The sequence below is a fragment of the Empidonax traillii genome, unplaced genomic scaffold (assembly GCF_003031625.1).
Source record: "Empidonax traillii isolate 1590-97213 ecotype Southwest subspecies unplaced genomic scaffold, ASM303162v1 scaffold11:size2795301, whole genome shotgun sequence".
Lineage (NCBI taxonomy): Eukaryota > Metazoa > Chordata > Aves > Passeriformes > Tyrannidae > Empidonax > Empidonax traillii.
The window spans coordinates 1,118,719-1,146,308 of NW_020955204.1; the positions used below are offsets into that span (position 1 = coordinate 1,118,719).

The window sequence follows — 27,590 nt, forward strand, 5'->3', positions numbered from 1 at the left end:
TGTTGGTTACGTAAAAGTTTTATTGGAAATTCTGTGAATACTTGGAAGTACACTGGAGACTTTCCAAAACAATACAATTTGAGGAGCCTTCCCCTCCACCCAAAGTATCTGTAAATCAGCAGCTACATACATACTGTCCTTAGTATCGAATCAAGCCCACAGCTGCTAAAATAAACAGCCATAACACAACCTGTGGCAGGCCACAGCAGTAGCTAGATCTTTCCTGAAACAGAGCATTTGTGCAGTGGTCAGGAAACTCAGAACCTAGATGTAGCAACTATGTGTTGAAACTGAGGAATGTCCAGAGAAGAGGCACCTAACTCAGCCCTGGAGAATCTCTTATTGCTATGGCCATCCAGCTCAACACTAGCAGCTTATATAGGCAATTTTCCAGCCTTTTGAAATAGAAGAAAAACGTGCCACACCGACATTCTGCCTTATGAGATGTGGGAGCTGTAGCCATGTTAGGAACTACATCAACAAATGAGCACAAGTAATAGCACTGACCTTCTAGATGGGATTAGCAAGAATGGCATGCTCTCTGCCAGCTCCACAGCTTGTCCCTGGGAGAAGAGCACAGCAGGAGTGCTGGCTAGATGACCTTCAAGCTTGACTACTCTCCATTCATACAGCGTGAACCAGCACTTTGCCTCCTCTCTGCTGCTCTGCAGCCCACAGTATCACAAGATACTGTGGTGCCAACCACCTGTCTGAGCTACTTACTACAAGTTGGCAGACCAGCTTCCTGAGCAAGGATGAGAGCCAGCTGATCCATTAATTCCTCGTGTTAATGCAATCCTTCTGCAATCCCTTCCACCTGTGAAACAAGGTGGCTCTGGCTGCGGGGATCAAATATTTGTTAAAGCCCATGTAACTTAAGCCCTCTTGTGAACTGTTTATCTTTGAAGTTTTCTTAAATGTTTGTGCATTTTACTTTGCAAGGACAAGGCAATTTCCATGTGAGGTTCCTGGAAAGCTGAATTGGTTGAGTAGGCTAAAAAGGTTCTGGTCATTAACTTTCCTTCAATAAAGCTCTTACTTAGAGTTTTAGAGCTCACATGGCCTCCCACCAAACACATCACTCAACAAAAAAGTTGGGAAAATTCAAAGCTTTGCATTGCTCTGCCCTTACAATAAGCTCTGGTCTGAACTTGGCTCCTTGCTCTAGCAGTGACACAGAAGTAGTGTTCTGGAGTGAAGCTGGGGTTCCCCTGTCAGCTGCAGGCAATATCTTTCAACTATAAATGCAGCAAAGCTGAAGAAGCTGCCATTACTGCACTAACTAGAAGGCTGGTTACTTGGACAGTCTGAGGAAATTAAGGTGGTTCCTCGGTACTGAGGCAACACAACCTCACTTGTGGAGAAGGAAAGAAAAAGTGTTTTAGGACAGTAAGGGGTCTTGCAGTTGCTCACTCTAGTTACACATGGGAGGAGGAGAGAGAACCACAAGAAAATCCACCTTATCCAAGCTCCTGTTTAGTGTCACTGTTTCTCCTCCCATCCTTACATCGGGCAAAAGACACACAGCAGCCAAATCAACCATAGAGCACTGCCAACCAGTCACAACTGTCGATGGCCAGATCATTACAAAAATAAAATTTCAGCTACTCAAAAGCCAGCTGATTAAAAAGTACCATAAGCTTCCCCAAAAATGTGCTTCTTTGAAGAAGCTGCCTTCTGAATGGCTGAAGAACACTGGAAATTCATCCATGCCTATCAGAAAACAGCTTTTTACCGAGTCCCTGCCACTCCACTCCACTGATGTGTGCATTTCATTCTATCAATGGGCCCTGACTGGATGTAATGGACACACAGTCCCCAAAACAGAGTATAATATTAATCAAGTCTGTCTTAGAAAATAAATATCTTGGATATTTTCCTGCAAAGAGAGACCAGTCTCACTGGCCAGTGTTCCATGGCACACTTGCTCTCGGCAGTGATCCAGGGCAGAATGACCCGCACTACTACATGAAAACAGAACATCTTTTAAATATAGGTTTCTTTAAAAGCAATAAATATTTTTTGATTCTTAAGTTCTATTAACCATAAAGCAGGAAGGTTTGCAAGGATTAGAGGAAAGAATCTTGGACTAAGACTCCTAGTTACATAACCCTAAAGAAATAGGATTCCTAGTATTTACAGTTACGTTTCAGAAGCAGAGACTATGAATTCAGCATCATCACAGCTGCTACATGCAGGTTTGCCAACAGTCAGCACTGCTGAACTCAGCATGGCCGAATGTCAGTGCACTCGGGAAGGAAATGTGGAAAGCGCTTCTGCAGTTTCACTCCGGCTGATCAGTCACCTAACAGAGGGCCTGGCACCAAACCACTGTGTAGAGGCCCATTCCTTGGAAGCAGGAAAACAAAGGTAACTTGTGTTACACAGGTCCCAAAGCTGACGTCTCTTCTGGGGCTCCAGGCACGCACACTGATGTCAGGATGAAATTCCCCGTTCTGCGGAATGGATGTCCTGAAAACTGTTGAATCTGCTGAACTCACAGACCCTGGCAATGAGCCAAAGCTTTCTACGCTCTAACAGGGTTGGAGACTGTAGGAAAAAGTCTGTTAGCAAGAAGCTCTACCTAGGGAACTTACACCAGAAGACCCCTGTAGGAAGAATATGGCAACTTTTCACAAAGCCCCTCCACATAGAACACAGACTTGAGGAAAAAAATAATTTTCATACACTGGAGTTTGACTTTCTTGTCCCTACTGAAGTCTTAAATTCAAAACTGACTGTGAGCAGGAAAAGCAGTCCAGAACTATAGGGTGGAAAAGTTGAGGAAAATCAGCAGATGAGCTGTATCTGCTGTTGAAGAGAGCAATCAGAGAAAGCTCACTTGATGGAAGGAACTGGTCAACGTGAGACAAAAGACAGAGCAGGGGCAATAGAGATATTTGTGGATGTCATCTCCAGGATGCCTTGAGGAGGAAGAACTGCTGCAGCAAAACTGGGAAACAGCTTCACTGCAAGGTTTCTACAAAAGCATCAAATTCTTTGACGTTTTTCTCGTGGACTGCCAGCTTCTCTGGTAATGAGTCCTGGAAGGGTAAAGAAAGGTGCACATTAGGTCTCATTCACAGCAGACAGAAGGAAGATTTAAACACACACTCTAGGATTAAAACTGCTTCTGAGTCCTGCAACCCCTCTCCACTGCTCTGGGCTCCCCTTCCCACATGCACAAAACCAGGAATCCTCCGGCAGCATCCAGCAAGTGACCCTGACAAGGGCACTCTGCCCAGAGTCTGTTTGTTCTGCAGGAACAGGAGGTGCACTGGGGCCTTTCCTTATGCAAACCCCGCCACCAGCTGCAGCACAATAACCTGCTCATGCCACTGCCTTCATCAAGTCACTTGCAGCTCAGCCTTTGGTATTCCTTTTTCTCCACAGTACGTTACAATGCCAGAGAGCCCAATAGAGCACTCACCCAGACATCACTTTCACCAGCCACATCAGGACTTTACCTCTGCTCAGGCTGCAAGATCAGACCTGATTTGCCACAAGTTTGACACCCCAGAGAGAGGACTAGTTTTGGGGGTTTCAGTGGCAGCCAAAGCAAGCAATCAGCAGCAGCTTTCAGTTTCAAGACAAACACCAGTTTCAGAGGCTCAGGTGTGCCACAAATCTGCATTCATCTGGAACATATTAATGAGGGACCCCCTTTGGACAGGGTTCCTCTTCTGAGAAATACAGGAAAGACATGGGGGCTTTTGGAGCAGGTCCAAAGGAGAGACACAAAAATTATTCAAGGGCTGGAGCATATCCTGTGAAGACAGGCTGAGAGAGTTGGGGTTGTTCAGCCTGGAGATGAGAAGGCTCTGGGGAAACCTTATTGGGGAGACCTTATTATGGCTTTTCAGTACCAAAAGGGGGCCTTTAAGATAAATGGGGACAGACTTTTTAGTAGGGGCTGTTGCAATAGGACAAGGGGCAATAGTTTTAAATTAAAAGACAGTAGATTCAGACTAGATATAAGACTTTTTAGGAAGGTGATGAAACTCTGTAACATGTTGCCCAGAGAGGTGGTGGATGCCCCATCCCTGAAAACATTCAAGGTCAAATTGGATGGGGCTCTGAGCAACCTGGTCTAGTTGAAGATGTCCCTGCTTATTGCAGGGACATTGGACTAGACGACCTTGAAATGTCCCTTCCAACCCAAACTATTCTATGAAGATACTTTTTTCAAACTAGAGGAGAGCATTATAAAGTACATATGATTGCCACAAAAAGAAATTTCAGGCCTCCATACCAAATCCTCTGCCATGGACTGTGCTCCAATGTCAATGGAGAGGCTGCTGAGTTGAGGGGGGTTCTGAAACTCGCGGTAAAACGTCCCCAGGTCCATTGGAAGAATGTCGTCTTTTGAAAATGCTGGTTTCTAGAATCAAAGATATTACTGTTAATTCCCAGAGACATTGGCTTCCCTTTTGCTATAATGTCAGGTGAAGTCATTACCTGCTATTAGTAAACATCTTGGCTTTAGAACTGTCTTTGCAATAATGCATGTTAAATAACTGAAGAACAGCCAAGATCTGTGACTGTTGAGCAGTTGGAAAAGAGCATTTCTTTGGAATCTGGCTCCTTCAGACATTAGAGGGAGGATGCCAAGTCTAGGTATTTAATTTGTAGCTGCTGATTCCAAGTATCAGTGTCTTTGTAGTTTTGGGACTATCAAGCTCTAGTTTGGAGTTGTCTTTTCCACTCCCACTGAAAACTACTCTTACATCATTTGCCATCGTCCAGCACCTGAAGCCCACCTAAGATGCAGAGCACTGATGGGGGCACTTACAAAGTCGATCATAACAAAGTCATCATGGGTGTTCCCTGCGCTGCTGCCACTGGAGCCCTCCGAGTGTAAGCTGCCTTGTAGAGGAGATTCAGTTTCTGGGGAGTCAGGAGGATTGACCTGCCCAAGAAATCAAAGATGGTGAGTACTGATCTTATGATCATGTCCCTCTGTGTATTTTGACAGCGTGGGGGCAGTTAGGAGGTTGGACAATAAACACACTACAGCAGGGGCAGCAAATACATGCTGTTATTTGCATGTCTAGAGAGCCCAAGACTTCAACACGGCAGACTTCTTGAAATCAAACAAATCTGAGTAACTAGTTATTTTCTCAAAAAACAAAGTGTATTCAAGGAAGAGAACAGCATGGATGTTTGCATAAGGGTTGCTGAGAAGGCACATATACCTCTGGAAGAGGCTTACCATGGGGTCGTTATCTTCCAGCTCAACATTCTTGGGAGCAAACATGGCAAAAGGAATGTCTAAGTTGGCCATGGTCACCTGAGGAGATTCAGCAAACAGAATTTCACTAAGACGCTCTGCATACCCAGCACAGTACAGGACACTGAACGTCTTTGTCAGGCCAGCTAAAAATGGCCCAAGATCATGTCAGCAGTTAGGCAGGAGGCTGACAACCTCATTTAAAAGGCATAAAATAGAGAGATGATACTCAGCTGACCTAATGCAGATACATACCCTGAGGTGGGATTGCTTATGTACTTCTTGTGTAATATAGGCAAAGATTAACAAACTGCTAAAAAGTAAAAGAATTCTTCATTCATCCAAAAGGCCTAGAACAACAGCCCTAGGAACTGGGCAGAACGAAATGCTTGCTTACTAATGATGAACTGGTCTACTGCTTGTCCCTTCAAAGAAAAGGAGGCTTGCTACCAGCTTTCCCAGTTTATGAACATGTGGTAGTGGCAGATCATTGCAAGACCCAAGTGCAGTATCAAGTCTTCTATTCTCAAATAAGGTGTTGGCAAAGTGGGGCAAATTCAGTGGCTGTCACATCCCAAAACAACTTTATGAAAAACAAGCCTATGGTAAAACCTGGTAGGGAAATGCAGCAGGCAGGAATATGCACTCTCAGTCTCTGGGGTTGCCCTGGCATTGGGGTGCTTTTTGCTCCTTTGTGTAGGAAGGGATGGGAGAAGAAGGGTATTATGGTGCCCTCTGAGAAGATCTACTGCTCGTTACCTGGTTAATGGGTTTGTTGACAAATGCTCCCACCTTCCGGACAAAGATGGTTTCCAAAAGGTCATGTGGGGAGCCACACTTTCCTTCACTGCTGTTTGATACTGTTTCTGTGTCCTCACTGGGGGAGGAAAATAGGTAACTAGTGACTCATGGCACAAACAATACAGACAAATCTATAGACAAATCACATGGTTTATGAGACTCCTTCATTTTTCTTGGTTTACTCCTAATACCAGAAGAAGAACAACAGAAATCTCTGCCATGTACCACACCTTCCTCCTCAGTCGTGAGCACCAAAGAAGAATGGACACTTGTGGAATCAAGATTTTTGTTTAAAGCTGGACAAAAACTATTTGGTTGAACAAAAAGTTGCTGCCAACTGAAACAGGCTTTTCTTTTTGGAGGTGGGCTTTACACTTCAGAATGTGCATGTTCATAGCAATTCCCGTTCTTTACTTATTTTTTCAGTAAAACAGTAGTCACAAATCTCTCAGGAGGTGAGGGCAAGGACAGAATTGTGTCTGTCACTCAGTTTACAAATGCAGTAGTCTACTACATTGCAACATCCACTCCCAGTGTGATTAATTTACTGCATGGCTATTAGTTACTTCTTTGACCTGTTTGGGGTCCTACCACAGGTATTCAGAACTTAAAAACAAAAAAACTGGTTTAGTCTCATGGAAAGAGGATTACTGAGATAGCATTTAAGACTCATTTGTGAACTCACTTCATCTTGTTTTACAATCAGCAAAATTAGCAGAGATATTTAAAAAAAAAGATTAAATTGATAATAAAGTTAAAGTTGATGTAACAGAAGGATGTTACATTGAATAACAGATTTAAATAAATAGATGGGCAAGATCATTGTTTGGAGCAAGGCTGAAAAAGCCCCTGTCAGAGAAAGCTGTACTTTGTTTTGGGGGACGAAAATACAGTAGTTACTCTACAAACAATAGATAAAAAGGGGAAAACAAAAAGTTGGATTATAAACGGGCTAGCACAAGAGGTGGATCGTCTAAAACCAACCTACCTACTAGAAGGAGTAGCTGCTGAGTAGTGGACTCCATCCAGTGGGGTGCACATCCTCTCTTGGTCAGCTTGAGTGCCATGTGCTGGCTGGCTAGGAATTGGGGGAACTCCCCCCTCTTTGCCTGGACCAATCAGCTGAGATGGAGAGGAACAGTTGAGTTAGATACCTCAAAATCCAACAAACGCCACAGTTCAATACAAAGCAGATTCCATTACATTGGGCCTAAGTTGTGGGGGTTTTGGCATATGACTGGGCTCTAGACCTGAGAGAGGTGGCAAGTAGCAGGTGATCACCACAATACAAACTTTTTTTATTCCCTTCCTACTCTACTCCTCTCCACTTCAGGCCTGTTTTACACGCAGAGCTCTCTGGCTGTAGGTCCTCTGCTTCAAGGAGAGGAGTGGGGGAAAAAATCATATCCTCTTGGTACAAGCCCATGGCTCCCTACAGCTTCTTGGGAAGGGGAATCAGAAAGGGAAGTGCTGATCTCTTCTCCCTGTGATCCAGTGGCAGGACACATGGGAATAGTTTGAAGCTGCACCAGGGGAGGTTTGGACTGGACATTAGGAAGCATTTCTTTGCTGAGAGGGTGGTCAAACCATGGAACAGGCTTCCTAAAGAGGTGGCTGATGCCCCAGTCTGTCAGTGTTTAAGAGGCATTTGGACAACGCCCTTAATACCAGGCTTTAACTTGGTCAGGCCTGAACTGGTCAGGCAGTTGGACTGGATGCTCATTGTGGGAGCATTCCGAGTGAAACTCTTCTATTCTGTTATCATCAGATCAGCAAAACTCTGGTGTAACAGCAATGTCACATGCAGAAACAGACTTCTGTCAACTCTGCTTATTTGTTTGATGAATGCATGTAAATATGCCAGTAAGGGCTGTCAGTGTATCCTATGTCTGTACTACAGAACTCCGCTTGCATAGCTATAGGGGCAGCAGCTCTGTAAGACAGGCAAAGTTCAGAATCAGTGACTTGCAGGTGCAGGCAAACAGGTCTGGTGCCTGCTCTCTCTGTGTAGTTTTTCCACACGACCCCTATCCCAGTAAACTCGGGGATGCTGAGGAGCCAATTCCCAGCTCTTGTGGAAGCTGTGCTTTCTCTGTATTTACCTTACATTCTTTTCATTCCTGACAGACAGGATACCAGTGCATGCACTAGTTTCAATGCCTCTCTCAGACGTGCAAGTGACACAAATGGCTGCAATACCAGCCACACTGGTTCTACTCTCTACAAGTACCTGGTGAGGGTGTGCAGCATTCAAGCCACCAGCAAAGAGTACAGGATACCCCATGTCAGCTGATCCAACTCCCAGGGCAGCAGGCTGATAGGAAAGACGAGAGCTGGAAAGCTAAGAAAGACGAGAAAAAACAAGAAGGGCAAAGGGAGAGGAGAGAGGAAGGGGAAGGGGAATGCCCCACAGTCTGAATAATCACCAGTCACTGAAGAAGGAACAGGAAAAGTCAGAAGCACAGCATTTCAGGCTGGCAGAAGGATTCACTGATTCAGTGGAATCAATAACAAAGGTTATTGCTCTAAAAAGTTCTTGTTTGTAAGAGGACTATTTGATAGTAGTCCAGGGGACTAAGTCTGGGCCTCGACAGGAAAAACAAAACTGGCTTCCTGCACACATAGGAGGAGGCTGAGCAAGGTATGACTGACATCCAGTCCCAGGGAAGCTCTGCCTACAGGCCAGTTTCAAATACTGGAAAAAGCATGAATGCCATCCTCAACTTACTGAAGAGCTAATATTTAATACTTTTTCATCCCAAAGCAACTACACTATCCACTATTTGAACCTACTCCCATTGCGCAGTAAAACAGCTGATCTTCCAGGACTGTTTAAATAGCTTCAGTGAAAGAATACAGAGTCCCATAAATGTGCATGGTAAAGGGAACTGGAAAGCTAAGCATTGCAAGATTGCTTTAGGAATGAAGTGTTGGAACCAGTGAAACCTTGAAGAAGTTCCTTACACATCCCAAGTTGAAATCTACCCACTCAGGTTAAATAAACTTTCCTGTTGTGGCTTGCTTGAGCTCAAGAGGAGCACTTCTGGAGCTCAGGGAGCTCCAGCAGCATCAAGGCTGACGTAATTTACGGGGTCAGAATGAGGAACAGCACTTTTACTCACATGAGGCTGGTTAAGCTGAGTGGAGCACTAACGACTGCAAGGTTTAAGGGACACTGGCTGTTGACAGAAAACACTCAGAACTGTACCTTACTACTTATGTCTTTCACTAAAAATCCTGAACAGCTGTTGTGTTTTTAGGGCTGCTTATCTTGTCTTTGGGCGACCCTCATCTGCAAAGGCATTTAAGGAGCCAGTCTCAATAATGTGCCTGGCCCATTGTGGGTTCACCAGTCTTTCTCATGCACAACAAACATTCCACATTGTCAAATTTGTACTTTCCTGTATTTGTTTTGTCATGCCAGAACCCTACTCTGGCCCTATATAGCATATTTTACTGACAACTCACTTGATGTGAAAAGGCCAGTCCCATCACTGGGACCTTCAAGGTGTCCGTCACCACAGGAGGAGGGGTCTGAAAATGTGCCTTTGAGACAGTAAAAACACACTGTGCACAGATACAGACAAACAGAGGAAACAAGGAAAAGAGAGAGAGAGTGAGAGGGGGGAGAGAGAAAGAGAGAAGGACTTCAGAGAAGAACTATGAAGAGTTGGATGAACTGAATGCTAGTGAAGAGGTTTTGGCTGCAGCAGCCACACCTACACATAGAGGAGTCTCAGTACTGCCAGAAGCACATTCATTTTGTAAAGAATCTGAGCGAACCACTGAACACAGGTAATATTTCAGTGAACCCTGACATGAACTTACTGCCAGAGACTCTGTTCCACAGCTAATTATAATTGGTACCAGCCAATTAGCAAGGAGAAGACTGAGCAGATGCCAGAAAAAGTCAAATACTTTTTTCTGAATTGACAAATTACATGTATTTCAGTACTCTCCATCCATCTATACTCCTTGTCCTCCAACTTTCCAAGGGATCATATCTTGGCAGGTCTGTGCTGCACCCTTAGAATAAAGGGTACCCAGACTACAGTGTAATTCCAACACACAGATGTGAAGAGAGAACTCCATCAACAGGAGCAAAGCTGCATTAGTCTCACGGAGGGTACTAATGCAAAAAGGGCAATTCAAACCCAGCTCAGTCCCATACCTCCCCCCCGTCATTTTCCCACCAACAGTTTTCATTTTTAAGAAAGCTTCAGCTTCATTTCTGGGAATTATTCATGGCCAGACTCTCTCCTGAAATTTGGGCTACTTAACACACACACAAACACACACACACACACACACACACACACACACATAGAGATATGCTACGCAAGCTCACAGGGAGAAGGAAGCAACTATTCCCTTGTACCATGCAGGTTAGGCCTCACTTTTACTGAGGCAGAGATTTGAAAAATTTGCCTAGAAAACCACACAGTTCCCAGTATTTTCCTACATATTAAGTTGTATATAGAAACCTGGAGAAAGAAATTAACTTCTTTTTCCCTTCTAATTTTCTTTGAAGTCCACTCTGCCAAGACAGCCTTAACATTCTAACTGTGATAATAAAGACCGGCAGTTGCTTTATAAATAAGGGTACAGCATATGGCAACTATTAACCACAGGAAAAGCAGGAATGTGAGCTCATACTTAATGTGAATCCTCAAGGTTCATGTGATTTCATAAAGCTTTTCCCCCTCATTGACAGCAAAGCTCATGACCCCTGGCAAAATGTCACCTTTAATGTAGCTACACGCACTATTACTGTTAAGTAATACTGGCACAAGCAAGCCAGTGGAAATTTCCTTATGAAACCTTTTGTATTTAACCCATGTTATGAAAATGCAGGACACAACTCAGCCACAAACTAATTTCCTGAACTGTGTATTGCAGAATAAGAGAAGCTTTATTCTATTAGACTTACTGTGAGTGCTGGCTAATTAGTTCAACACTGCCTGATGCCCTGTCACCCAAAATCCACTTGGCAAAAAAACGCTTCCTAAGAAAGGCTCATTTCTAGCTCATTCACACAGCAGAATACATTCTGCTAAACCAGGCACACTAATTCCTCTGAAGCAGCAGAAAGACCCATGGCAAATTCTTTCAGTGTGGAACAGCATTCCAATTATACATCTTTCTATGTTTCACATTGACAGCAAAAGAGATTTAGAGTCTTCAGATTGTCTTTAAAGATCAGTAGAGCCATCTGCTTGGCTGGACAACAAGGCAGGGCATTCCTGAATATTTAAAGTGATAGAACAACTGCAACTCTGACCAATTCTTAAAAATACAGAACTGTGGAGTCAGATATATAGAACAGTAATAGAAGTTGGGAGTTTCTGGTTTTGATATTTAAAAGGAAGCCACTATTTATTTTAAAATTGAAACTTAAATGAAATTTGCATGGGTAGGTGGAATTATAGAGTATTAAGTCCCCCATTCAATACTACGACCCAATTTTTTTCTTGCTGATACTTATTCCTGCTCCCCCAACTACTTTTAGATGGTCCAACAAATACAGCTTTTGTCTTTTTTTTCAGTCTTTCTCCAGCATTTTCCTGGTATTTCAATGTTTCTTTTTCAGTGTCAGTCTGTTACCCCTAATTAGGCTGTCTGGCATCAATGTCTTGAATTCCTCCTCCTGCAGTATGAGAACGTAAATGTGTAAGTACCCTGCTATCCTCTTCAAGCACATCTCAGCCCAGCTACAGGAGTAGAATCTTTTAATTTTTTCTTAGTAATTCAGTCTTTCTGGTCCCCCAGAATTTTGTTGAAATTAGTATCTAACTAGGTTTTACTCAGAATATAATGACACAAATAACCCACACAATAAATTTTAATTAACAGCAGGAGGCTGCCTGCTGCACAATAGCTGATGTAGGAATATGCACACTACCCTAACAGCAATTGTTCTATCTAAATTAAGAAGAGCCTGGTTTCTCTTACCTGAGATGGAGGAGAGGTGGAAAAAGATGTGGTACACACTTCTTGGGAATCTTCTACTGAGGGGTATACTGCACCATTGTCCTCACCAGCTCTAAAGCAGCAAGAAAAAAAAAGCTTTCTAATTGGAAATATTCCTTGAAACAAACAAACAGTAAAACACGCTGGGACAAACACTGCAGGGAGGTTGAGAGTATTTGGGTGGAGCTGAAAGGAGAATTAGGAAGGGCTCTCATTTATTTGGCAGAACTGAGGAAAACAAGGTACGAAAACTTTCATTTTCCTCAGGTGTTCGCCTTCTACCCTCACATAAAAAAAAAAAAGAGGTGTTTCTAACTAATGCTTTTGTTATACCAGCTAATGCTACTGGCTTTGGTGTTAACAACCATTCTCAAACAACACCACTGGTCCCAATCTGAATGCCCTCACACACATTTTAGAAAAGATAAACCTCTCGTCTACAAAGAGAAATTAAAGTCTGATCTTCCCCCAGTGGAAATATCTGGAGATGCATGCATCTGGACGTGTAGCTGACAGCAGGATTAACCACTACGCTTTCAAATTCCTGAAGGCAGCCAAGATTAAATATCCTTTGTGTCCAAGTGCTTCTGTAAGGGCTTTGGGAAAATAGTGGGGCTTGCTCACTCAGTCTTCTAGACATGAGGAGAAAAATGTCAACCTTCATCACAAGCTCAACCATGTCAATATGATTGACATTAATCCTCCAGTGTCCCTTCCCATGCAGTCAGCAAATAGTGGAAAAGGCTCTGTATTTGGCCATAATTGATGCCTTCACCATGGCCCACAACTTCAACTCAGTATTTCCTCACCTGTAATTGCAGGGATGCATGGGTGAAGAGCTGGGAAAGGGACGGTCCACAAAGTGATCAATTATAATCCCCATGATAGGAGGGGTCCTCTCAAACTGCCTGCAAGGCAACAAGTAATGGTGTTATTGGCTTCTTCTCTCTACTCTCTTCCCAATGCATGGTGCCTTCATAGAAAACTCTTGTGTCTACTAATGGGACCAGAGCATCTTTACAGTTCAGTCCTGTGACTCCAGGCATGCATCAACAATTTGGAGTTCTAGAGACTGGCTCAGGGCTACCCAAATACTCCCCTTGCTGCAAGACTTAAGCATGAGAGAGAGTATTCTCCATGAAGGAGAATCTCAGCAGGAAAGGATAAGCGGAAGGGAAAGATTTAGGGGCTCAGAATATGAGGGGTTTAATAGCACATAATTGTAAAACAGTTTCTGTCATAATCACATTTTCTTACCTGGTCGACATGAAAGCAAGGTTGATTCTGTAAGCACAAGACAAAGTGATGGTGCCCACCGGGGTACCCACTGTCCCAACACGGACTGTCTGGAAACCTGTGAGGTTAAGGAATGACTATCAGTTTCACTGATTATTTACATGCTGCACTTTTCTATTCTGAGGTCACGTTATCTTAATTCTATAGTGTAGTATAGCATTATCCCTTGCCATCTGAATTCCAAAGACACACACAGAACCCATAAAAAAAGCAGCAGCACTAGGCTGCCTTGCTGGTAGGCTTCACCTGCAAGACTTCTGATGGTACTTCTTATCTTGGTTATCTTCCTATCTTAAAATATTGTTCTTAACTGCTTCTTGTCCCTTAGCAGTCTTCTTTACCAGTCCTACCACTTAACAACATACTTCCACATTCTTCTTTCAGTTCTGGATCACTAGAGTCAAAAAGGCAATCACCCTAGACTTTGTCCAATTACCACGACTATACTTGGTAACTTATGACACAAGCCTTCACTGGCAGATCCAGATAAAAAGCATATGTAAACCTCATGGCACTCAGGAATAGTAATAAAAGGCCAGTCAGTATGAAAAACAGTTCTGCTCTAGTTTGTGTGTTGTCTAATCATACCTTCTCCCAAGCCACTCAGTTGCACTTCACCAAAATATATCCTAGAGCAAAAGGAAAAAGAAAAGCTATTAGGTCCATTGGGGACATAATGCTATACATATCTTAATGTAATTTTATGAGTTGAAAGGCTGGAACTACTTTTCCTCTTCAGGAAAACAACCCAAAAGAAATGTCTAGAATGCCCATCTGAAAAAAGGCCTTCCAGCTACTTCAGAGGAGAACATGTCATGTAAAAAAGAAGGAAGAGAAAATGGTAGCTTAACCAGAAATGCCTCTTCAAGTTTTTTAAGCCTCTGTCATAAGTGTGCAGTTCAGATCAAAAATGTGAAGTGATATAAAGCATCTTTAAAATGGAGCAGCAAGGCAGAAGCCCACATTGCAGGTATGTGCAGTGTAGACAGGCATTTACCAAATATAGGCCAGGCACCAAACAACTGGACGCTAATAAGCACTTTAACCCGTGCTTCCATGGAGAATTATTTTACTCTTCCCAACATGGCAGGGAAACAACACTTCACAGCCTGTGCTTAGTTTTTCTTCCAACGGCTTTAATTAAGGCTGTAAGGTGATAGATAGCCCAAAGTTGTCTATCCTCACTGATCAGTAGTAGTTAAATCCAAATAATTTCATTTTATTATTACTCATCCCTTTTTAACCCCATTTGCAGCTGCACTGTGCAACTCTTGAGTTTCTGCTGTTTGTATTTCAAATGGGAAACTTCTACTTTACCTGTACAATATTACATATTCATGGCCTTGTTTCCTTGAGAGTCTGTAGGCTGGAGTTACCCTGGTTATCGCAAGCAAAGACTTGAGCAATAGAGACAGCCTGTTGTATACAGTGTATGAAACTTTGATTTCTTTGTCACATCTATAGAACACAAAGAAAAAAAATTAGTCTTTTGTTCCCAACTAAGTTGCTTGGTTTTATTTGCTTTGGGTTTTTGTTTGTGTGTTTTGATTTGTGGTTGGGGTTTATTTTGTTTATTTTATTTTAAATACAAATTAGCCTGGGTTGTTTAATGTCAGTTTTACTGCCAAAACGATAAAATAAAACCCCAGTGTGGCTACCTGTATTGACCAACCAGCTAAGAGTCCTACTTCTACCTAGTCACCTGTTGTAGAAGTAACTGCTGAAAAAATACATGCCTTCTATTAAACAGAAACATCTTTTCAGTATTAAAAGCATTCATCGTTATCTGAAGAAGCACATTAGTTGTAATGGAAGAATGAAAAAAGAATAAAATTACTAGTTTACTTTCTTGACACCAATATTAAAGAGTTTGACTACTGCATTAGACAAAAGGGAGTTCCCTCTGAAGTGTCCCTTGCCACACAACCAATATGTGCTCGTTGATCACCATGGATTAGCCACGGTTCCCCTTTTCATCAGCTAAAAACTACAAACGTACACAAAGAATGTGTGAAGAATGCACTTACTTTTCGTTCATTTCTAGACACCAAATTTCCAGCTCCATGGAGTCCCCCTGGATAAGAGAAAGGATGCCAAACAAAGGCTCATTTCAGAACACAAACTGTTTCACATCTCATTAATGATCAGCAATGGCCACACGTGTCAATGAAGATTTGTCTCCTGGCTTTCACTTTCTTGTAATTCAATGATAGAAAAGGTGCACTGGAAGTCTGACTGCACAATTATATCACCTGAAGGAATACCTTCCTCAGAATGGCCAAGTTCTTCATGGTCTAAGAAACTAAATTTTGCTGCTCTATCATTTGTGTGTTTGGCCTCACATATTTGCAGTACATTGCTTCTGCTAAACAATACATTTCTTTTCATTAGCATATTACCTAACTGAATAAAATTCAGATATTTTCACATTGTCTTGGACTAAAGGCGCTCTGGTGGGTGATACAAGATTCAAGTATAAAAAACCCCACAAACAAAAAGGGGCATCTACTTTGACTCAGTTCTCACCTCCGAGGTTTTGAGAGAAATCTCCACGCACATAGACCGTCCAACAGCGGGCAGTTGTCCTGCCAGGGCTTTCTTTGCTTCATGAGTAACCTCTGGTATATCTTTGATTGCCAAATTGAACTGCAGAATGAAAGAGATGATTCAATTTTTTAATTTCTTTGAAAAACTGCCTAATGGTACAGTGGAGACAGGCTCATAGACCCCTACATAACATACTAGGTCAGTGTTCACTGAAATATTTATGAAACAGAAAATTTCCAGCTGGGCTCAGGCTCTTCATATTTGGAAATATTTCCCTGGCTGCTAATTCAAATGTTTTTCTAGATCCTGCCATAAAAAATATACTCCTTTTCCCTCACTTGAGTCCTATCTTCACCCATGAAGTATCTTGACTCTTTTCAGTTTTAATAAAGCCCATTACTACAAAGTCCTGAATTGCAGAGTTGCAAACTTCTGATGAAAAATAACTCACCACCTCAACCCCAGAAGATCTTGGAAACATGCCTTAGCTAGTAGGAGATGCTGAGAGGCACCATTTGTCTCTCCTCTAATCAGCCCTTAAGAGTCCAGAGTGATTTGTTGCATATGAACAATAACAACCAAGAAAACTCCCCACATCCCCAATGAACATAACTGAATACAGTAGCTATTCTATGAATAGTTATTATAGTCTGCACAAGACTGTAACAATCAGGTGGTGTTCTCACCACACACACACAAACACACAGAGTCAAGGATTTGCTTTAAAAAACATGACTTTACCCAGTCAGAACCTGTTGGGGAGGATGACGAACGGGTACAGATTTTCTCTCCGAGTCGGGCCTGGACAATTACTTGTACCGTCTGGAATATAAAGGAAAAGATACTCATGTTTTGGGCTCAGCAGAGCCCTTAGTTCAGAACTTCAGTTAGACAAGTTTCAAGTAAAAAAAAAATGAAAGGGATGACCAGGATACAGAGAAGTAGAGTTTGCTACACTGATCTTCATGCCTAATCAATTTAAATTATTACACGTAACAGGCAAACGTATTTCAAAGAGAAAATCATTTTAGGTTGACCTTTCTCTGTAGTAACATGAGGTGATCAAGTCAATTTTGCAATCAGGAGTTGCAGTTTTCAATAATACTGAAACAAAATTTACAACTATATCCTGAACTGGACAACTAAACAAAAGTCAAGTGAGTCTGTATATGTATACCAAAGCTGTTGTCAGAGTATCTACTTGCATCTATGTACCAAGTGAGGTCAAATTTTATAGTTACTGATTAACATAATTCAAACAAACGTTCTGGTACTATTGCTTTTGGATGCAACATGAAAATTGAGATACACTGGAAGGAAACAGTGGAGTCCAGCAGAAGATGCCACCTAACAGCTGGATGGTTTGTTGTGTTGATAGAAACCCAAAGCTGACAGAGGTGTGAAGGGCCTACAACTGATTCTAAAGCAGGACACTTTTGGTGGATGAAAGCAGATTTGAAGTAGAAAAAAGGGGAAAAGATGTTTTCACAGTTACTCTCAGGATTCTCCCAAACTTGACATCACTTTTTCTTGCTTTGGTCTTCAGCAAAACAAAAAAAAAAGAAACCCAAACCCCATGTGGTTATTCAGCAAATATGCTGGGTCTTTTTCTTATACAGGAAAGAAGAGGCATTTGTCCAAAGAAGAGAAGTTACCTTCAAAGCAAAAAATTTGATGAACTTGTCCAGGTCCTTCCTGTCCTGGGAACTGAGATCAGTGTCCATTGCATATGGCAATCTGAAATATAGCACAGGTTTGGGAATGAAGTCTTCCTTCAGCTTTCTGTTTAGATTTCAAAAGATTTTTGCCATTAGAGGCCACCTTAAAGGAATGACAAGCACCAAATCCCTCTACCTGTCAAAATGCTAACCTGTTAAGAACTTTGGAGTGTGAGTGTCAGGTATAAACATGCACTAATAGTTTACCTGGTCAGTGCAAAGATAAAAATAACGAAAAAAACAACAAAGGAAGTTCAGAATTAAAGCTTACTAGAAGTTCTCTGATTTTGCTACCTTAATTAAAAAAATAAAAACCACCACCACCAAAGCCCCCAACCAACCAAACCAAATTAAAACAAACAAACAAACAAACAAAAACCCCAAAACAAAACAAAAAAACATACACACACAAAAAAACCACAATAAAAAACCCTACCCGAACCACTCCCTACACTGACTGGATGCTGTACCAAGCTCTCCAGGAGACATGGCAGTCTCTGCTTCAAAATTATGTATATTCAGCTATCAGCACTGGTCAAAACAAAGCCAAATTGTTTTCTTGAGTCTGAAATTCTAAAAACAGTGTCCCAGTGGTACTTCAGCAGATATTGAAATCTATATAACAAACCACTGCTGGAACGGGCTACGCCGCTTCTTTCCTTCTAACAAACACTGCTTGTAGTAAAACTGTACAGCTATAAATTTACCTACAACCAACTGAAAAGACACAGTTTTACCAGGGAATAGACCCAAGTCCTCTGTTCATTTCTCTTGAAAGCTCTGATAACAAATACTCAGCTTTCACATTCACACTGACTTGTTTTTCAAAATATGATTGTTTCTAGCAACACAATGAACTTGCACAGCATCTGAAACGAGGCAGGGCAAGGCACTAATCTGATTTCTGCCACCATCGCGTGACATGGCCTGGGGTAGAACACAATTTTTCTGTTTCTCAGTTTTTTCACATATAAGTTAATAATCGTATAGAGGCCATGGGAAGGAATGCCTTAATTAGTAGTATTAACTGTACTTTTTGCTCATAAGCCTTCAAAGTATTAATTCACCCTTAACTCCCGGTGCTGTTTTGAGAGAGCTAATCAGCCTGAAGCAGCTTGTCAAACACGATGTATTTACGGAACGTGCTGCTCATCACAGAAACACTGGCGATCTGAGGTCAGGGAGCACGAGCAGCTGCTCTGCACAATGTTACTCAGTGTTCAGTTGTTAAGCAAAGACTGAACTTGCAGCAAGGTATGCTATTTATACAGATTAAAGCCTGGCAGGACAAAGGAGCTAATAATCATGTTCACATAGAAGATACATCTTTAATGACCACACACATGCAGGACTTCTGTTCAAAATATCTCAGTTAATAGCAATAAAGGCCTAATGCTTTAGAAGCATCATCCAAGATGGGCTGCTAGGTAAGAATACTTCAACTTCTAGAGGATTTTATAAAGAACAGCGCTGGTTTTTGAATGACTCTATAAAAAGGAAGTTGAACATACAATATGGTTGAAAAGTTCCTAGGCTACATTCATACTTCATCTCCTAGTGCTGTGCTGTTCTTGTTACAAATTATAAATTAAATTGAGAACTAATAACACGAGCCACGCAACATCAGATGCATTAGCAAATTATCCTTTGGATATTTTAACCTCCTCACTAAAACTATTACACTTTCTGTCCCTGCTTTTACCTCCAGTAGACTGAGGTTACAGACCTCTTCTACCTTAGCGGGGTGCAAATGAAGTCAGCACTTAAAGCGCTGTTTAATTGATGCAATATTCCAAATTAAAAAAAAAAACACTTTAGAATAGACACTTCCCACTACAAAAAAAAACCCACACCAAACCCAAACTATAAAACAGGCAAGAACGAACTGTTATTATTCTTTTGACTCATTAGGTGAAGTACTGTAAGGATTGAGGAGATCTGATATCTACAACAAAACCTGGATGATACGGGTGATAAAATACTGCACTAAAAAATACTTTTTTTTCCCCCTCAGCAAAGAGAATGCTGACATTTAAACAGCAAGAGAAATAAAACTAGCTTTTAATTTGAAAAGAAGTGAGAGGGCATTTCTCTGCAATCTCAGGAGAAAGAGGCATGAAAGTGTATCTCCTGATGTTGTGGGAGAGCTGTCAAATGAAGCACACACACTTGCCTTATGGAGCTGGAAAAATAATTTTGGTATCAACTATTACAAAACATTTGGAAACCAATGGAAGGTGTAAGGCTCACTGGTCTGTTAGGAAAGGAAACAAAGATGATCATCTGCATGATTCTCGGTGCAGTACAGGAATTAGCTATTGACCAGACACCCAAATATCTCCAGAGGAGAGAAACAGCCAGCAACCAGAGGCATGTCTTAAATTGAGGTTTCAACAAAGGAGAGCCTCAGGGTTCTGCCCTGCTGCAGCAGAATTTGGATTCTTCCTGCAAGATCTCAAACTATCTGTAACATTCATGAAACATTTGGAAATTCATACTGCTACCTCTGAAGGTCCAAATGCCAGCAACAGTTGACTCACCAGAGCCTGAAGTAGAGCAGAAAGTATGGGCCAAGGTTTCCCGTCAGGAATCTGTAATTTCAGGGAGTAAATAGGACTTCGGAACTCAGCTCCTGAAATGTGTAAGGTAAGGGTTGTCATCTGACAACCACAAACTCCTCCTTTTTTTAGAAGGGCCTCTTGTGACTGCCTGACACCTGCTAAGGCTTAGGACAATGTTCACTGCCAGTGCCTAATCCCACAGTTCACCTTTAGAATAATTCTTGATGATAGTCAAGACAGAGCAAGAATTACAATTTTTATCAACAAAAATTCTTTGGTACTCTCAGGTTAGTTGACACAGCTGACCAGAACAGGAAGGAAATTCTGTTAACTTAGTTCCACCAAACTCTTTCAACCTCTCAGGTCCTGTAGGCTGCAATGCCAAGCGTGGCTCCTTGTTAAGTGTCACTACTCAGGCATATGCTTAGTTCAAGGAACATGCTGGCTAATTTTACACTGAAAACAACTAGAAGGAAATAACCTTTGCTCTAGGTTAGAAACCTACAGATGACTGATTTCCTGTCACCCAAGTAATCCCTTCAGTAAACTGATGTATTCATAGGTACAAACCAGCATCTTGTCCACATGGCTTTTTGCTTTGTCTCCCTCTTCCTGCAACACCCATTTTTATACTATTGCTTTTATTTACATGCCTCTGTCTTCAATTTGCTGTGAACAGAAACGTCAGAGATGAATGTTTAAAGGAGAACTGCCACACATGGCTCTTTTAACTAAAGTCTTACTCTTTCTCACAAGGCTGAGGCAGAGTTTATCCAACAGTTTAACATTTAAGCATTGTGCCTTATACACTCCACTGCTGCTCATGCTCTCCTTCTCCAAGGAGGACACATCAGCATAAGCTGATGGCGCTGTTTGCATGATGCAACAAACTGCAAGAGCCCTCCCCTTCACGCCTTGGTGCATCGCAGAGGAACTACAGTGACCGGCATGCCACGCTCCAACTCGGGAACAGCCCCGCTGCTGGCGGATACCTGTAACCCAGCACACAACAGGTGCACAGGAACACCTGTGAACACCAGCACATTACGGTACATGGGAATTTAGCATGTAGGTCTGTCTGACATGGACATAAACAGGAAAGGAGCAGAAGCACCTGACACATGCCAGGCATTATTCATGCTGCTGGGGAAAGCATACGTAGGCTGCTTCCATCACCTCCTACATTTCACTTTGAGCCATGGCTGCTACAACTTAAAGTCATCCTGCTTTCTTTTCAAACAGATGTTTACCAATGCAAAATAATTACTCACGGTTCCTATCACAGAGTGAAATTAAACAGACCAGAGGGATGAAACCAGAGTGGGTGTCACTGTACGGAGACGGCTGTGGACAGCTTTTATCCCAGATGTTCATTCCCTGACTGTGCCCCCCCGACCAGGCTCTTGTCCCTATCACTCTTCCAGAGCTTTGTTAATACAGGACGCAAATCCAATCTCCAAGGATGTCCTATGTGAAGCTCAGAAAAGTTCACTGAATCATTCAGGTGAAAAAGAAGCACAAGAAAGTTTTTTGAAGCTTTTAATAGAGTGCCTTTCCTTTGGCTTGACTGCCAAGAAAGCTTTCCTAGAATCATCCCCTTCAATGACCAAGGAGCTTCACTGCAAGCAGGTATTTTAGGCACATTAATAAGCAACTATAAAAAGATCTCCATAAAGACAGTGCTCTGTTTCAAGGCTGGGCCTACAAGTCCAAGTCCATTATCCTACAATTACTGAAAATTAATCTCCATTTTGCCTTCTTAGTAGGTTAGTCAGAGATGTGGGGAGAGGGAGGGAACAGTTCTAAATTTTAAGGTGTGACTCTCTCATTCTTTAAAGTTTATGCATTTTTTTTAAAAGAGACAGTAGACTCTAGCAGAAAAACTATTTCACATAATGTAAACAGTCTTATGAAATCAAAGGCTCTGTAGCACACCTGAGTTTTGACTGATAAAGACGTAATTTCTCCTCCTGATCAGGAGACAGATTTACTTCATAACCAAAAAATGATTCTGCACCTTAGTAAATATCTTATTAAAGCCAGCACTGCTAGCTCCACTGACTTAGAAAGAAAATTAAGTAATTCCTGTTGACTGGCAGTTACATTTTGTACTTCCCTAAGGTCTAAAAATGGTATCAGTTCAAAGGTCCATCCCCTCATTTTGTTTGCCAAGCCAAAGTATACAGACTAAACCAGAATCTGCTTCTACATACCCCGTAATACAACCACCAGCACAATCACCGCCTCTCTACTTTTGTACGAACACATGTTCAGAAAAGTTAAGCTTATACAATATCATTTTAGCAAAATAAAGTGATCCTATATGATCCTTCCAAACACCCAAATATACCCTGGCTCATCTGAATGACTTATTTCTTGCCACAAGAAGGAGGGGTCCACCAGGTCAGGCCACTTCTGCAATAATTTGGAGACGCTCTAAACCTCATTTGCATAGCTAACTAATTTTCAGCTAAGGCAGTAATTTACCGTGTTTTTCCCCCTTGCTATGTGCCTAGTCACACCGCTCTTGACGTTTGTAAGTAGGCAGTTCGTACGCTTAATCCAAAGCGTCCCTTTTCTACTGTTCACTGGTATGGAAGGCGTCTCTACTCCCACAGAACCCACGGGAATGACTCTGGCTATGCACCAAGAGCCATAGCTCCAAGAGGAAAGAAAGACACAATGACCTGATCTTTCCTAACATACAGCAAACTCGCATGTTACAGGAAAACTACACAGTGGAGTGTGCAGTCTCACATTCTACTATTTCCAGCAGACTTTAAATTTCCTTTAAAGGACACCCCTTTCGGAGTCCCCGCGGGCCCAGCCCCGCTGAGCCACCAGCCGTGAAGGAAACGAAGCCCAGCCGGCACGCGCCTGTCGGAACCGACCTCCGCGCGCAGCCAAGCCAAAGCAAACCGCAGACACGGAGCCGCACCCCAAGGCGCAAGGCCCACGGCGCGCCCCGCTCCCTCCGAAGGGCCGCCCGCAGGCCCCCGGAGCTCCCCCCGGCCCGGCCCGGCCCCGCCGTACCTGTGCGGGGCCGGCAGTGCTGGCGGCGCGGCGGCTCATCCCGCGCGGGGGCCCCGCTCCCCCGCCGCGCCCCGGCCTCTCCGCCCGGCCACGGAGGGGCTCCGCGGCCCCGGGACCGCGACTGCCGCCTCCAAGCCCCGCGGCCGCGCCGGGGCTCCGGCCAGCGCCCCTTCTCCTCCTCGGTGCCGGCCCCGGGGTCTCGCCAAGAGTTCAGCGCCGGCGGGGGTGCGCGGCCGGAGGCCGGGTCGGGGCTGCCGCTGCCCTCAGAACCGTGGGCTGCTCCGCACCGCCACCATCGCCACCGCCATCGCCGCTGTTTGTTTTCATCCGCTGCGGGCGGGGGGGGGGAAGGAAGGAAGAAGGGAGGGAGGGGAGGAGGGAGGTGCCTGGTTGTCCGCGGCGGCACTTTCCGCACAGAGCCGCCGCTCTCCGCCTGCCCGCCCCTCGCCAGGACCGCGGGCCGGCGGGGCAGGAGGTGGCCGGGGCTGAGACAAGAGGGGCAGCGCTCGGTGCCGCTCCCGCCGGCAGCCCCTGGCTGTAGCGAATCTACCGCGGCGAACGCAGGGCCGGGCCGGGCTGGGCCGGCGGGGACCGCCGGGGAGCGGCCTCGGGGCGGGTAAGGGCCGGGCACAGCCCGCGGGGATCGGGCCGCCCGGGGGTCGGGGCGCCCGGAAAGGGCAGCGCCCGCCGGGGCTGTGGGACACCTCCCGACGGACTGCCCGCGGTCCGTGTCTGTCCCGCCCGAGCGGCGGCCACTGCAGACGGCTCCAGCCTCCTCCCCTCCACGGGAGGTAAATTCCTGCCAGCGCCGGGCAGAGCTGTCGGCAGAGCCCACCTGCTGCCACCCCCGTGTTTTTAAAAGCAGATACAAAGAAGTAAAGAGAGTTCCTGTATGGTCAGTGTAAAACGAAAATAGTAACGGAGCTCACCAGTAACAACTGTTCTGAGTCTCCTTCCCCTTTGCTTTATGCAGGTGAAGCCTCTGGGAAAGCCCTGTCACGGAGGAGCCCCAGGGGACCCCCTGGCCGTCAGCCATGGCCGTACCTATCGCAGTTCTTGACTGCGACCTCTTGCTCTATGGCCGCGGACACAGGACTTTGGATCGCTTCAAGCTGGAGGATGTCACAGACGAGTATCTAGTATCCACGTACGGCTTTCCCCGACAGTTCATTTACTACCTGGTGGATCTCCTGGGAGCCACTCTGTCACGCCCCACGCAGCGGTCCAGGGCCATCAGTCCGGAGACACAAATACTTGCTGCTTTGGGTTTCTATACCTCTGGCTCCTTCCAGACTCGCATGGGGGATGCCATTGGCATTAGTCAAGCCTCCATGAGCCGTTGCGTTGCCAATGTAACCGAGGCATTGGTGGAAAGAGCCTCACAGTTTATTCACTTTCCTGAGGATGAAGCTACTGTGCAGAGCCTGAAGGACGACTTTTATGGGCTGGCAGGCATGCCGGGAGTGTTGGGGGTGGTTGACTGCACCCATGTGGCAATCAAAGCACCAAATGCTGAGGACCTGTCCTATGTGAACCGAAAGGGTCTCCATTCCCTGAACTGCCTGATGGTGTGCGATGCCAGGGGAGTCCTCCTGAGTGCAGAAACGCACTGGCCAGGCAGCCTGCCCGACTGCACAGTGTTAGAGCAGGCAGCCCTCACAAGCCAGTTTGAAACTGAGCTACGTAAAGATGGCTGGCTACTTGGTAAGGCAATTTTTCCTCCTTGTTTTCAGTGAAAAGTCTACTATATATTGTCTCCTTATTAAGTCAAGAGCCTCAATGCTTTCCTGCAAATTGTTTTGAGATTTGTGATTCAGTTTGGACAATCCTTATCTTAGAAGTTTAGAACAGTAACTTCCAATCTGTGTTTTATACAGTCTGGTTATTGTGTATTAGTTTATATTTATTCTGTTAAAAGCTTGTTTTCAGTATCCTACACCTTTCTAAGCTGAATTATACAATTTTAAATTCTAGGTAGGATCCCAGTCCAGCTGTCTTTCACTGTTTTATGCAGTAAATGAACTCACTTAAAACTCTTTTGTGTGTTCTTCCAGGATTTTCTTGAGTAAAACTGAATGCCTTTACTTTGTCACGTTTGTAAACTGGAGTTATTGTTGCCCGTTCATGCCTTCTGTTTTAGCCAGAGAAATAAGTTACTCTGTATCTGCTGTACCAGAAAACTGAGGGTAAGGAGCTGAAATATGTGGCTGTGGGTGTGTGACCTTCTCCTTTTCACTGCTAACAGGTGACAGCTCCTTCTTACTGCGGACATGGTTGATGACTCCTCTGCATATCCCCGAGACACCCGCGGAATACCGATACAACATGGCACATTCTGCCACTCACAACATCATTGAGCGGACGTTCAGAACCATTCGGTCGCGTTTCCGCTGCCTAGATGGGTCCAAAGGCACCCTGCAGTATTCCCCAGAGAAATCCAGCCACATCATTCTGGCCTGCTGTGTGCTTCACAACATCTCCCTGGAACACGGGCTGGATGTGTGGTCTTCGCCAGCCACAGGACACGTGGAACAACCGGAAGAAGAGTATGAGCAAATGGAATCAGTGGACTCGGAAGCCTGTCGTATTCGTCAGGAGCTTTTACTTACTCATTTTAGCTAATTTTGTGACAGAGAAAAGGCTTCTAACAGTTCATCTGGAAAGTTATCCAGAGCAGATAAGCCCCTTCGTCTTCTTTAAGTCAGTAAGGACTAAGCAGATGTGAGACAAGGAGAAATTTTACACTTTTACACTTTTCATTTCAGGTGAATTTCTGAACTTCTCTCAGGTTCGTCAGAGATGCAATTTAATTGTTAAAGTTTTACCATTGTGATACTTGAGGCTCCCTTTTCACCTGACTTAGAGAACAATGACTAACGTGACATCAGTGGAGAAATTTGGGAAGTTGCCTTTGATAATGATGAAAAATATTGCACCTTTTTTTTACAAAGTAACAATTCTATGCTACTGTGTAACCCAAAACACTTATGATTGATTTTTAAACAGCATTTCACACAAAATTCCATGTGAGCTCCCATCTACCATGAATTCAGGAGCAGAAAACCAAACATTTACCTTTTTGTTTGAGGGTATAAATTCTTGCTAAATACCATTTTGCTGTTTTGCAGATCTCACAAAACCCAGTCATTTCTCTGAAAGCTTAACTGTGTTCTGGGAAGGGTCTGGCTTTTTGCTTGCTCGTATCTAGAGGGTCAAGAAGAGTTGAATGTTTCTTCTTTCCCAAACAGGCTGGAGAAGACGTTAAGCTATGGTTGACTCTGTCAGGTACTTAACAGACATCAGGAAATAGGCTAGTGAATGTCGAGAATCTGGTTTTCACTAGCTATGTCTGCCGCAACAGGAGACTTGTCATCTTGTTGGCTGCTGTAAAAGAAATGTCAAGGACTGACTGGGTCACAGAAATTGAACTGATTGCAAAACTTCTCCATTTAGATCAGGCTGAGGTACAGAAAGGCTGCTCTAGCATTGCTGGCAATCTACCTCTTCAGTGGAACGAGATGACTGATGCAACAGTTGTTACTGACACAAGGCTGGGCAGTTTCCTGGCAACGTTCTCCTTCTAAAAGACTCAAGTGTTTCCAGGGATCGCGTGACAGCAGTCTGAGAAAATTTTGTTTCTTACATTTTATTGTTTGCTGGGCAGCAAATGAAACAAAATGGTAGGGAATGCAGAATGCTACAAAATTGTAGCTACTTAACATAACAGTGCAAACAGCCGGCACAGCAGGTCTGTCCTTTTAGAGGAAATGAGCCTGGACCATGCCCCACATTTGAAGACTACGAAGTGCAGGATGGAGATGCAGGATTAGGTACAGTCTGCCAGGTTTGCAATGGCATTAAGCATTTTCTATCTTACAGAGCACCAAGCATGCTTTATAGTGTGTAAGCAAGGTGTTTTCAGAAGCCTCGATGAGAGCTGTAAAATGTAATGTACAACAATCTGAGATGGAATTCTATTTTCTTTACACACTTTCCCATGACCTATCATTTAGGAACTACTCTTGGTGACTGCAGTGAAACTCCTGCTCCTTTTAGCTAAGAAGAAGCAGACAAGCGTTGTTTTCTAAAAAAATAAAAAAGGCATTTTTAAGTTAAGAGTTGCTGCTGTATAAGTTGCCTGATGGCTCATAATCACATCTGACGGTCTGTGCTAAAAATACTGATCACTAGACCAAAACACCAGCAGACGCTGAATGAGCTGCATGGGTGACGCTGAGGTCAAGTGAGACTTGGGCATGTAGGTACAAACACTGTCACATAATAACAAGCTGGAGTTTCTCAATTTACGCTATGAATAGCTCTCCCCAGCATGTGTGCTGAGGCCAAAGCGAACTCAGTGTGGAGGCACTTCCTGGAAAACATTTGCTGTTCAGTTTTGTCTTCTTTCAGCCACTGTCACTTCTGGTAGAGTTT

The 27,590-nt window shown here is 43.7% G+C and overlaps 2 protein-coding genes across 16 annotated transcripts; one reads left to right on the top strand and one right to left on the bottom strand.

Moving 5' to 3' along the window:
• ATG13 (autophagy related 13) lies at nt 1-24,178 on the bottom strand. 13 transcript variants are annotated; one of them, XM_027886948.1, is made up of 19 exons: nt 23,157-23,350; nt 20,103-20,153; nt 17,500-17,581; nt 16,586-16,666; nt 15,824-15,943; nt 15,325-15,371; nt 14,615-14,755; nt 13,886-13,926; nt 13,259-13,355; nt 12,811-12,909; nt 11,984-12,074; nt 9,500-9,598; nt 8,262-8,372; nt 7,020-7,153; nt 5,990-6,107; nt 5,213-5,290; nt 4,793-4,909; nt 4,253-4,381; nt 1-3,044 (listed from the first exon to the last, which is right to left on the bottom strand). In XM_027886948.1, exons 3-19 carry the CDS (start codon nt 17,566-17,568, stop codon nt 2,967-2,969), a joined length of 1,650 nt encoding a protein of 549 aa, XP_027742749.1. In that variant the 5' UTR covers nt 17,569-17,581; nt 20,103-20,153; nt 23,157-23,350; the 3' UTR covers nt 1-2,966. The 13 variants fall into 13 exon arrangements, with proteins under 13 accessions (XP_027742749.1, XP_027742741.1, XP_027742766.1 ...); XM_027886940.1 differs by having other exon boundaries at nt 20,103-20,194; XM_027886965.1 differs by lacking the exons at nt 20,103-20,153; nt 23,157-23,350 and adding an exon at nt 24,086-24,178.
• On the top strand, nt 22,985-27,268 carry HARBI1 (harbinger transposase derived 1). Of its 3 annotated transcripts, none has more exons than XM_027887046.1 (3): nt 22,985-23,066; nt 24,128-24,860; nt 25,402-27,268. In XM_027887046.1, the coding sequence occupies exons 2-3, from the start codon at nt 24,191-24,193 to the stop codon at nt 25,776-25,778; spliced, it is 1,047 nt and encodes a 348-aa protein (XP_027742847.1). In that variant the 5' UTR covers nt 22,985-23,066; nt 24,128-24,190; the 3' UTR covers nt 25,779-27,268. The 3 variants fall into 3 exon arrangements, with proteins under 3 accessions (XP_027742847.1, XP_027742839.1, XP_027742855.1); XM_027887038.1 differs by lacking the exon at nt 22,985-23,066 and adding an exon at nt 23,355-23,471 and having other exon boundaries at nt 24,130-24,860; XM_027887054.1 differs by lacking the exon at nt 22,985-23,066 and adding an exon at nt 23,752-23,772 and having other exon boundaries at nt 24,130-24,860.
• The last annotated feature ends 322 nt before the right edge of the window (nt 27,269-27,590 follow it).

Bases quoted from the DNA above. Each gene is read 5' to 3' on its own strand.
- HARBI1 (XM_027887046.1), top strand. From the start codon at position 24,191: ATGGCCGTACCTATCGCAGTTCTTGACTGCGACCTCTTGCTCTATGGC. The intron at 24,861-25,401 runs GTAAGGCAATTT...CACTGCTAACAG, and splicing joins TAAAGATGGCTGGCTACTTG to GTGACAGCTCCTTCTTACTG.
- ATG13 (XM_027886965.1), bottom strand. From the start codon at position 17,568: ATGGACACTGATCTCAGTTCCCAGGACAGGAAGGACCTGGACAAGTTC. The intron at 16,667-17,499 runs GTAACTTCTCTT...TTTATATTCCAG, and splicing joins TCAAATTTTTTGCTTTGAAG to ACGGTACAAGTAATTGTCCA. The intron at 4,382-4,792 runs GTAAGTGCCCCC...CTTTGATTCTAG, and splicing joins ACTTTGTTATGATCGACTTT to AAACCAGCATTTTCAAAAGA.